Below are 12,694 nucleotides of genomic sequence, written 5' to 3'. Positions count from 1 at the left end.
CATATTCGTGTACCACTGGCTGAAGGTACATTTTAAAGCATCGAAAGCAGATTACAGAGCCTTATTAAAGGGACACCATATTCTAGACAAAGTTGTATTATTGTATTATATTTAAGTAGTGACAGTTTATATGAAAAATTTTAACAATAGGGAGTTTCCCCCTTTTTTTTCGGTTGCTGAGTGTAGTAAAGGGCGCTGTTTGAATGAGAATATTTTCCATTCTATGGCCCTTTTTGGAGTGCATGGTTATCACTTCGAATTTCATTCCATCGATTTAACAGGAACCCGTTGATATTTGATATCAGTCGAGGTACGAACAAGCTTGACCACACCCATCAGGATCGCCATAGCAACCAATGTTGCTATCATTCCAAGGAGGAGCATCACAAATGGGTTGTAGGAAGACAGATCTGTGGTCATTGACAAATAACAAATATGATAGAACAAATGAATGTGGATTAGATATATTCGCATGCGTATCCATGGGAATAGGAAATGATCCCCTCCACCTTTTAGTAGAAATTGAAGTAAGCATCTGCTGATTTTACAGATATTCAAATCCTTATTTTGTCCTGTTTAGGATCATCATAACTGAGTGCGCTTTATAGTTATCTATGAGGAAAATGTTCCTTATCTAGGTTTTTTAAATGATTGTTGTTACAAAATAGCACATACCATTAGTAGCCATATCGTTGGTTGAGCGACGGATATGAATCGGACCATTACTGATTGTCTGAGTGGACATAACGGATCGACGTTTGCGGTCGGGAGGTGGAGATTCCGAGGGGCATCCTGCGTCTCGAAACGATTGGGCATTCGCGGCACCACAGACCTTCACTGAACAGTGAATGTACACCTGAGGAATAGATATGATTATGCATGCATTACAATGCATTCTTAAAGTAATATCTAAACAACCAAATACATGTTCTTTTAAAGTTTCCCTACTTTTTAAAGGGGAAGTCCGCCCCAATATTAATTTGGTTTTGATAGAAGCATGAAAGAAACAGGCCAGTGAAAGTTTTAACTAATACCCAATGAAAAATAAGGAAGTTATGAACTTTTGAAGGTACCATCAATCAGAAATAAGTTGGATTCTCTGTGACGTATCTTTGAGGTCCCCTCCCATTTGCCCTGTACTAAAAAACTTCTGAAATCTATATTTATCTTCCGAAATTCTCAACCTTACATTCACCCTAAATATAATTATTGCAAATATGTTTTTTTTAATATAAACCCTGTTTGAAACATATCTATTTTGTCATCAACAACTAAGAAAATGAAAGTTTTATGAAATTCTATGTATAAAGCAAAATGGAAAGGAGCTTGCAAGGTGCCTTACAGTGTTGCACTTTTGTGTTTCACTGATGAAAACTTTTTTTTTTACAACTTTCCTATTTTTAACCGATTATTGTTCAAATTTTCATTAATTTGTTTTTCTCATTTTCTGCTTTTATTAAAACCAACTTAATATCAGGGTGGACTTCCCCTTCAAAGTGGGCAATTGTGATCAAAGAAAAAAAAATTGAAAAAGTCTTGTTGAAATATGCACTTTAAAAAAAAATGACATAAAGTGTAATACGATTTAGGTTTCTGTATCTTATACCATAGAGCTCAGTGAATGTGTTCAAGACCTTGGTTGCACGCAGTTACCATTCATTTACACTAAGGTAATTACTAAACCCAAAGAGACAGGGCAGACATGAATAACTAAGAGCGAGATTCTACAGTTTTTTTCTTTCTTGAAATATACTCATGAAATGGGCAAACAAAGTTGTAATACAATTCAGGGGCGGATCTAGCTTTTTGCTAAGGGGGGGGTTGACCAAAATAATGACGATGCGGAGCATCGTCCACGAGCCGCGAAGCGGCGAGCCGATTTTTTGGGGGGTGTTTATTTGAACCCCGTAAGTGATGTTTTCCTGGCATCTATTAACACAATGGAGACCATAAAAAGCAGTGCATGATAACGTCTTTTTAAATCAAGTAACAGTTTAATACATAGTTATATCCAGAGTTATCATGTGTTTGGTTAAGTTACCAGATGAGTTGAATATCTTTTCACAATATTTGCACTTGAAAGGGTTTCTCTCCAGCGTGCGTTCTTTTTTCTTTCTTTTTTTCTTTTTTTTTTCTTCTTTTTTTCCTTTTTTTTTTTTTTTTTTTTTGGGGCCGCCCAAGGGGGGGGTTGCAACCCCCCAACCCCCCCCCCTGGATCCGCCACTGCAATTAGGTATATAAGTTCCATGCCAATTAAATATTTTACCTCAGTGTAATCTCCAACAAAGGCAAATGCCTTAAAAGAAAAGCCTTCTCGATCCAATCCAAGGAGATGATTGATAGCAACTGTTTCTGCAGCTGGGCAACTGTTGAACAAATTGAAAACAATGTACTTGAGTTAGGAGGAGTCATAGTGGTTGAAGAACGGCTAGGGAATCATCAAATATCGTTGAAGAAGAAGAAGAGGAACATGAATAGTAATATAGGTTTTTGCGGGCAATTTCACACTTTTTTTCATTAAAGTTTATATTCCGAGCATTTGAATTCGCGCAATTCGCACTCGCAGCGTTGAATCAGCTTTCAAATTAAAAATCCGTCATTCAAATTCACTATCCATGCATTCAATTGTCGAATCGGGTCATTCAAATATTAACTAATAATAGCGTACATTTCGTGCAAAGAGCATTCAAATTCATTTAATGCCAGCTACAGACTCCCATGGTCATTCAAATTCGTGAACGAGCAAGCATGTTTGAAATAAGCTAGTGCATTCAATTTCAAAAAATGTATTGTGTTTAGTTTCTTTGGGGTCTTTGAGAAGCTTTTTTTTGTGCTCAGTTTTCAAATAATGTAGGCTTCATTACCATGACATTTGCACTATATGTACATGTTCATTCTCATTTGTAAACTCTCTCAGCTAACAAAATGTTAAACACATGAATATAGGGCCTATAACTTGCCATATGGCGCACACACATAACAAAAGGCGTGTATATGAAAACTGCAGAAACTGCCTAAGGAATGTGGTCGAATTTTTAGTAAAGTGTCATATCACTGGATCCAAAATGAGACTCGGTTACTATATCCCTTTTAACTCATCAAATATTGTACAAATATCACACTTTTCGTGGCATATTCAAAATGGATCATGTCTTCTGAATCCTAAAACTGGGGGGGGGGGGACATATTTTGTTTCTTCTTTTTGGTCCCAAAAATTTTGCAACGACTCAGCCAACCGCTGAATAAGCAGGGGGGGGGGGGGGGGGGTAAAAAGGACATTTTTTTTTTTTTTTTTTTTTTTTTTTTGGGGGGGGGGGGGGGGGGGGGGGGTCCCGAAATTTGAAAATTTGACCGATTGACATTCCGTTCCATTGGGGGGGGGGGGGTAAGGTCATCTTTTTTAGGTCATCCATTAGCATTTGTTATAAAAAAAATTAATTAAAAAAAAATAAAAAGGGGGGGTGGGGTTTCCCCCAAAACATACACATAACAAAAAAGAAGGGGGCGTTTCTCCCACTCTCTACTTCTTTTTTGCGCTTTGCGCTAAAAATTTAGCTTGTTGCTTTTTAATGCTGCGGCTTTGCATTTGGCGCACTGCATTTCTATGATGCTGTTGATTGAATAAATTGAATAAATCCATCAATTCCTTTTGAAGCTGTATGAGCGAGAATTCAATTATTTTTGTCTCATATACGGTTGTCTCATTTACTTCGTTTTCTATGTATAATAAGTATGTATTATGAAAATGAGATAGCAAAATGTGTATATGGATGGTCATCTTGCGAGTAATAACCATTAACTACTCTCATCGGGCTCTCATCATTAATTTTTCTCTACATTTTTTTTTTTGTGATGGTGAATTATTGAGGGGGATGATTGTACAGGCCATCCCCCCCCCCCCGGGGATCGACACGCATGTGCGAGAAGCCTGAGAAGCAAAATTCTAGGAACTGGAGGTGTTTTTAATACTTCCATTCCAAGCCTAATATCGTCTGTATCACCAAGACATGGCTGGACAGTAGTAGTAGTAGTATCTGAAAACATATGGTTATTTGCATTGAATTTACCCGACCTTGAGTAAATATTGGGGGATCTTTTGACAAAATATTGTGTTACCCGACTACACGAAGCATCCAACCTTTCGTGAATCGTGATTATGAGGTTACGTTTTCATGAAAATTTGTGGAACCCGACAGCCCGACCCGATGGAACGAAGCAAGCCGAGAAGCCTCATCAGCATCACTGCTGATCTTCCTCGGGGCCTCTACATTATTATCAACCCAGCAGTAAACCGGTTGCCCATTAAAGGTACTATGTCCCATTTGCAGGCCAAAAAAAGAAGAAAAGGTTAAATTCCAACGGCTTTTGAAAGACAATAGTAATTTAGAACTTCCCTCAAAACTAAAGGGCTTAATTGGAAATGGCTTTTAGTGGGAAAATAACGACCATTAGATGTCGAATCGACCTTAGTGATTACAATCAGCTCAGTAATAGTTTGATTTCCAGACCCTTTTACTGAATGGTTGTACGTTTTGTGCTGCACAAAGATTCAATCAGTTTAATTTTGGCCTTTACAAATATGGGTTATTGATGTAGACAAATGCTTATGTACCTGTTACAACTCATTTTATGTTATTACCAAAGGAAAAAAGATGTCAGTCAATCACTCATCAGTGTCTGACAGTGAAGTCTAGAAGATAAACGGGTTTCCTTGCATAATTTCAATACTAGGACACTGCTAAATTTCACAGAAAGGACATACCGGTACATGAGATATTCGTAATTCCTGCAAAGAACTACATAATTGTTGTTGGCTGCAAAAGGGACATGAACACCTGGGTGGAGGATGGCAAATGTGGATTAATGTTTGCCAAAATACCTTAGTGTCGGACTTAGATTAGAACCCCTAACCCTGGGATTTAGATTCAAGTGAATGAACCATTTAACCATCACTATGTTTTTTTTTCTTGAGGCTCATGAAAAGTTCTACTAACCCTGAAGAAATTAGAGAGTATTGTGGAAGGGCATCCGAGTCTTCAGTGGTTGTCGCCCAGCAGTTATCAATAAACATACCAACTTCTGATACTGAATTGAGACCCACTCCAAAGAAGAGGTCCTCTCCTTTCAAGACAAAGGAGGTGGTGTCCTCTTCCAGATTATCAAAAGTATCTGTCAGGAACCTATCTAGTCTCAGACTGAAGACACCAGAGCCCTTGTCGTTAAATTCTACCTCACCAAGCTGAGGTTTGTAGGACCCACTGACGATCTCCTCTTTCTGGAGGCAACATTGAACCCGAACCTGCATGTGATATTTACGGGTGATGACTGTGTCGTCGTCCGAACCCGGCTTGGCGTATGTGATGTCATTGGTGAAGGTAATAGTTGTGTTATCCTCCTGTAATGACACCAAGTAATAACAAATAAAATAGTGTTATTACCACAAAAAAAAATCCAGTATCGAGTTCGATAAAAAACTAATGTATACATTGTAACTGTGATTACGAGTGTCTGGGGGAAGGGGGCTTCGGGGGCTGAAGCCCCTCTCACGCCCCCCCCCCCCAAAAAAAAGGGAAAGGAAAGACGAATGCTCCTTAGAGACCAATGATTTCTAGGTGAATACATTGAGAATCACGCACCATCCTTCAAGACATAACAGGCAGTTTCATTGAAGAAAAGGGTCTTAATTAGCATCCCACGCATAAAAACGTTCGGGGGCACATTTGCCCAGATACCTAAAAGTCAATGATGATGAAAGCCGACATCCCCCCCCCTCCCACCACCTAGCGACAGCCGTCGCTTGCCATTTTTGAATGTTATTTCATATGAAATAAGTGTGTATTACTCTGTACGAACAATAAATAAATATCTGTTGGCAAAATAGATAGGATTTTAGACTGGCAATCCGGGACTTGGACGTGAAAACATTGTTGTATAATGCATATTAAATGACAAGTGCAGTATATTATGTAAACACAATAATATGGATAGATCGAGTTAGAATTGAAACTCGATTTTATTCAAATTTGTATATACATGTAGGTATTGTGCGTTCATCAGTGCTAATACAACTTCTGTAATAAAAACATAGGGATTTCTTGAAAATATAGAAAAGATTATAAAGATGACAAAATCAAGATTGATCGAATAGGACCTAAAATTAATATGCCCGAAATTAAAAAAGGAGTAAAAATACGTTGCCAGTTGTTGTTTCATAAAATTAGCAAAGGCAAGTAAATCATGTCAATTTTATGAAAATAAACATGTACATCGTTGATAATAAATCCCTTTATTATTTGCATCTGCCCATGAGATGAAGTACTGCTCATATAAATGGAGAATTTTTTTTTTTTTTTTTTACTTCTGTGTGCTTCAATTTCATTTTCTCGATTGATTTAATGTCAAGTGCCATTGTTGAGGAATAAGATTTCAAATACCATTATTATTACCGTGTTATATGACATTTCCTAAGTTTAAGAAGATGAAAAGACACAAAAACGTCAACAACACGGTGGAATCGGATGAAGAGCAAGATGGATTTCGGGACGCTGACTATCAGTACTTATAAAAATATCAAATCATTATTTGGAATGAAGGTAAACAGATTGTATTCAAGCCAGCATGTCATGCCCGTCGCAGCGAACTTTAAATCAAACATATTAAGGCTCTGCCCCTGGACCCCACACAGTAAGGGGCTGCGCTCCACTGGATCGAGCCAAACATTATAGAGGTGTCGTGGACGAGTGGATATGTCACCGGACTGTGGATCACAAGGTTCGCGGTTCAAGTCCCACCGCGGCACTAATGTCCTTTGGCAAGACATTGATCTACATTTGCCACTCTCCACCCAGGTGTTAAATGGGTACCCGGTAGGATGCGAAAGCTAATGTGGTTAGATTAGCAAGTGTGCGCTTGTAAAAAAGACGCCTGGCTGGAATGCTCCCCAGGGAGTGGAGAATGTGCATACATTGTGTGCGGGTAAGCCTGAATCCTATGACCGGGGTAATACTATATACATCTGTAAAGCGCTTTGAGAGGGCCTCCGGTCCTGAAAAGCGCTATATAAGAACTAGCTATTATATTATTATTATTATTATTATGTTTAAGCCCCCTCTTCACAAATCCTGCACACGCCCAATGGTATTGGTAGCCATGGTAACAAGAGTGATTCATACCGGTTATCATTTAAGGAGTCATACCTCAAAGGTGGTGCCACATTGATCGTATTCTGTAGTGAGAGTGATCTCATGAGTGCTAGTCGAGCTGTTTAAACCGGAGCAGGAATGGTTTCGAAAATGAACAGCACCTGCGTCACCTGGGACTAGCTGTTTAGCTATGGTGATGGTCATTGAAGTACTTCCACACACAACAGATGTCACTGGTATAAGAAAATTGTCAAGAGCAAAGAAAATGTCAATTAGGCCTACTTCACCCTTTTTATTTTATCTCAGGTGTCAGAAGCAAAGATTGCAGTGATTAGGGTGTGTTTGGGTGTGTGGGTGCGTGTGTGTTCATGCATTCGGGTTGTTCAAACATCCTGGCTAAATCATGATGGGACAGGAATTCGTCCAACGTACGTACTAAAAAAAAATATTCCAAGATACGCAGAGAACATATAACACCCATACTTAAACAACTGCACTGGCTGCCAGTTAAGTCCCGTATTAATTATAAGATCCTTTTACTGACATATCAATGCCTCAACGGTACAGCCCCGTCTTACCTCCAAGATCTCATTCTACAATATACCCCTACAAGAACATTAAGATCAAATAGTAAATCCCTCCTGGTAGCTCCAAGCACTCAAACAAAATATTATGGCACTCGCTCTTTCAAAAATTCTTCGGCCGAATTGTGGAACAGCTTGCCTGATATTGTCAAACAGGCAAGCACAACAAAATCATTTAAGACTCTGTTGAAGACCTATCTTTTTGTAAATTGTTCATTTTGTTCCAGCTGTTTAGTGACTTCTTTGGTTATAGTATCATGTACATATTTAATATTTAATTTAATTTTCATTTAATTTTCATGTTTAAATTTGTATACCTAAATTACCCTATTACAGTCATGTAAGCTAAATAGGAATTGTGTATCATTATTGTTGTAATCAATTATTTTCATGTATGAGGCATAAAATATGTTCATTTCTATTCCGCCCTTTTCCTTCTTTTCTAAGCGCATAGGGACTTTCTTTGTGTTAGTGATATGCGCTATACAAATAACGTTCATTATTATTACTTACACTTTTTCTGACACAGAAAGCCAGCAGATCCTGCTGGGCATGTGCAGGAGCCTTGCTCATCACAGATCGCTCCAACTGAAACAAATCGGAGACAACCCTTAGTTAAAGATAAACTTGAATTCTCGTTAAAAAAAAAGAAAACTAATTCTCATAGGATCAAACAAAACTTACACTAAATGTTCAAGATAACAAATAAATGTCATTTGCCGAACAATTTTGGTAGAAAATGTATAGACTCGAGACTACTGGCTGAGTAATGCATGGGCATATAAGGATAAAGAAATCAAGGTATGGTAAGTACACTCCAGCTAAGCATAGAGAGTCAATGCTAATGCGTATTGACCTCTAGCATTGCACTACGTAGCATTTGAATACATGAATAGTCAATACCGTACACTCATTATACACAAATGCACACAATCTGGCCAATTTGGCTGATCGGCAAGTATGACAGTAGACTTCCGGTTACAATTTGAATTTTTAAATTATTCTTTCTAACATCGGTAAGTTAAAAATTGTATTGTACTGCTATTTAGGTGTCATCAATTACTAAAGAAAAATCAGACAAACCAATCAAAAAAAAAGTTTTAGCAAAATCGGATCACTACTAAGAAAGTTATGAAATTTTGAAAAAGTATGTAAAACTATAGAACAATGAAAATCACTACACAAATTGCCAATTTGGTAATCAGTTTGTGACGTCATTATCCCATTAATTTCTCTTTTTATCCCCAAAACTTGATTTACTCATGCCTTTGCCCAGGTTATATGATTTGTATCATATTGCGTGCGTGCATGCATGAATGACATTGGACAAAATCTTTTATGAACTTTGCAGAATTGATACTATTTTCTGAATATTGTAAATTCATAATTATTGATTTTTATCTGTGAGTACTTTATCAAAAGTCACCTTTTTCATGATTTAACTGAAAAAATTTACTTTAAATTAATGCATCCACACAGAAACATATTACTATCAATCTAACTTGGATGCTGATGTGAAGAAATAAGATTCTTAGGGGTAAATAGGAGATTGATATTATCAATATAACGAAAACAATTAGTGGATAGTGAGGACATGACGTCAAAGACTCATGAGTGAATTTCCAATTTGTCTTCTTATTTCCATTGTTCCATAGTTTTACAGACTTTCTTAAAAATTCATAACTTTCTTATTAGATATTCAATTTTGCTCAAACTTTTTTTATTGGTTTGTCTGATTTTTCTGCTTCTATTGAAAGTAAGTTATTTTTGGAGTGGACTTGGCCTTTAAGGCATCGTGACCTACCTCTTCGCTGAGTTGCACACGACACTTCAATCTCATTGTATGGCGGGTCAGAGCTTGGAGTGGTGCACGTTTGTAGCTGCAGACCAGAACCTGCATTGTACAGGTAAGCGGTGGTATACCTTCCAACTCCGTAAACCAGAGCGGTGAACAATGTCTCTTCTGCACCTGTTCCTTGTGTAGCTGATTGGCTTTCCAGCACGTGACTACCTTCCTCTATGGTCACCCAACGACTACACATCTGTCGGTTGTCGCTGGTGATGAGACTGTACTCAGCGCTGGGCGGTACCTTTGGGATGAGTAAATATATGAAAGACACCCACACGGGATAGATTACAAGGGTGAAACAATCTTCAGTTTTTTATTGTCGCTTTTTAATAGAAATTTATAGGTAGAAAAGGAGCAAACATGGGGACTGGATAAAAAGATGCTTTAAAGGAAATTTTTACAAAAATAAAGGGAGGAGGAAATTTGTACGAGCAATTAACACGTAATACTTGATCATATAACGAGGAAATGGAATCTGGGTAGTACCGGTTGTAATACCTCAGTGACTCAGTCACACCGCCGAATCTACTCCAACAGACCGATGCGTGGCCATGTATTTGTTCCAAAGGCCTGTCACTCTTTTGTGGCTGGTCCAGGTCAGTCTTTTGTCACTTTACCTGCTTACGTGTATATGCATGTGTGAGTAAGCTAGGGACCGACTTGCACCAGTCACAACTGATGGGCCCCACATCCTGACCCCCCCCCCCTCCCTGTGTGATTGATTGTATACTCGATTAGGTGCAGGCGCGTACGCAGGGGGGGGGGGGGGGTGTTTGGGGGGTTAACCCCCCCTTTGATATTTTATGTGTGTAAACCCCCCTAAAAAATCCCCAAACCCCCCCACCCCCCCCCCCCCCCCCCCCCCCCCCCCCCCTTTTTTTTTTTTTTTTTTTTTTTTTTTTTTTAAATTATTAAAAAAAAAAAAAAAAAAAAAAAAAAAAAAAACCCACCCCCATGGCTGACCTAAGAAAGGTGACCTTACCCCCCTCCCCAACGGAGCAAAATGTCAATTTTTCAAATTTTGAGACAAAAAAAAAGAAAAAAGTGTCCTCTTACCCCCCCCCCCCCCCCCCCCCCCCCCCCCCCCCCCCCCCCCCCCCCGCGGTCGGTTGAGTCGTTGCAATTTTTTTGAGACAAAAAAAAAAAAAAAATGTCCGCTTATTTCCTGAGTCGTTGCGAAATTTTGGACCCGATTTTAAACCCCCCCCCCCCTTGAAAAAATCCTGCGTACGCCACTGCTCAGGTGTGTGTGGTGATTTATCATTGGTGATTCATGACTTTTGTACAATGTAAGTGTAACCTTATAATATTTGTCTTACTTTTCATTTACATACAGTTTGATTATTGAGCACTGGTGGTAGAGGTGCCAGTGGTACGTGAGCTGAAGGAACTTTTCATCCCACAAACTTCTGCTTTTTAAAAATCTTATCTTTTAATGTTACTGTACATGAATTGTATTTGTAATCGTATTTGAAGTAAAAACAAATGTAATAATTTGGAAAAATAAAACAATAGACCTATATCTAGACTAAATAAAAAATTAAAAAAATATTTTAAAAAATTCTTTGTAAAGTAAAGTCTATACGTCTGGTGTGTTTTGGTCTCGTTGGTGTGCCTGGATTGGTACTTTGGTAGTCATGAAAGTTTTGGACAAGGGACGGACTAGATCTAGACTAGTCAGTAGTCTATGAGTATATACTTTCATGTTCCTCTGCACTCTGCAGAGACAATGTAGAATTGAACTAAAAAGGGAATAAACATCTTAGTTACCTCGTTGCCAAACTCGATGTTATGAGTCGCATTGCATTCAGATATCACACCGATAGAGACTGTGGAGATCATCCCTGCTGCAGAGAAGTCAAACACAGGAAATTCCACACGCGATACATATTGCTCCCAAGGAGTGACTAACAGCATGGCTGGATCCCCCAGCTTACCGTCTGTGGATTTACCTTTCGAGTACTGCATCACCATGATTGGTTTGGTCGCTGATATTGAAATCATGCTCTGATCGGCCACATCTCCTAGATAAGGCTCCCCCATGTTCAAGTTTATTTCCTCAGTCCCCAATGTTACCGTTGTATTGTTTCTCCCGGCAACAACATGGAATTGGTATCCGGACAGTCGATTGAAGAACGGGCTTAGTAAAAATGAACGTCCCCAGCGATCAAATGAAACTAGCTGTTCGGACATGAGATCGCAAGACGAAGTGCCTGCAGGAATACTTGAACAAATGCCACCGTTAATCACTGCGATCGACGTATCGGCGGTAATTCTTGTTCCAATCATATCTTCACCCTGTGGTTCGAATTGTAATGTTTCATACGGTATCAAATTAAACATAATAACACTTCCCGGTGAATAATGTTGACCACGAATTACAACTTTACCGGTCAATTCTATTGTAACTTTAGTCAGTTCGTTAAATGCAGAAATTAGAACAACACCCCCCCGTGGTCGCGTAATGGTCGCGATAAAGTATTCCCTGCCCGTATGCTTGGTCGGTAACACAGTGAACATTGTGCTAGAGAAGGGCCCGATATTGTAAGCCGTCACAGAGACATCTTGATCGGACCTCACCACAATCGTATCGTTTGTTACCCTTGCTGCCCCACTAGTCGTGGCAAGGTCAGGAGAAAGCATAAGATCATAGGGTGCTGATCCGGGTTCAAGGGTGAAGTTGTATTCCACACTCCTCAACGGCATATTGACCACAACGGAAGTGACGTTGGTTGAAGTGGCCCCCACAATGATGCCAATATTAGGCTCAGAGGGGTCAAAAAATACCTTTGACGGGATGGCGAACACGAATTCTCTGCCGAGGGTGTCTGATCCAAAAGGCGCAACAGGCACAACTGTGTATTCGAAATGAGAAGGAAAGACATGAGGTATCATTAATGTGGTAGCCATCGATCAAGAATGTGGGACAGTTAAAGGTATAGACCAGTTTTGGAAACGCCCCCCTCTCAAAAAATCACATGAAAGAATATGTTTTGACTAATACATGAGGATACAAATTTTGCCGGGAAACCGCCTACTAATTGATATATTTGGTAAATATTGTTATATCTATCCGGACTGCATGGATAGATATCGCGTAATCCCATACATTCTGTGTA

The 12,694-nt window shown here is 39.0% G+C and overlaps 1 protein-coding gene across 1 annotated transcript; it reads right to left on the bottom strand.

The window, feature by feature from the left end:
* Positions 1-751: 751 nt before the first annotated feature.
* LOC105436428 lies at positions 752-12,485 on the bottom strand (the record flags this gene model as incomplete). The annotated part of the gene is made up of 7 exons (XM_030995709.1): positions 11,346-12,485; positions 9,531-9,816; positions 8,240-8,314; positions 7,197-7,375; positions 4,995-5,395; positions 2,267-2,366; positions 752-856 (listed from the first exon to the last, which is right to left on the bottom strand). Coding segments are annotated over exons 1-7 (2,286 nt in total), but the record flags the coding sequence as incomplete, so codon positions are not given.
* Positions 12,486-12,694: the final 209 nt, after the last annotated feature.

Source organism: Strongylocentrotus purpuratus, unplaced genomic scaffold (assembly GCF_000002235.5).
Source record: "Strongylocentrotus purpuratus isolate Spur 01 unplaced genomic scaffold, Spur_5.0 spur5_scaffold_3, whole genome shotgun sequence".
Classification (NCBI taxonomy): domain Eukaryota; kingdom Metazoa; phylum Echinodermata; class Echinoidea; order Camarodonta; family Strongylocentrotidae; genus Strongylocentrotus; species Strongylocentrotus purpuratus.
This window is presented reverse-complemented; position numbering and strand designations above follow the sequence as displayed.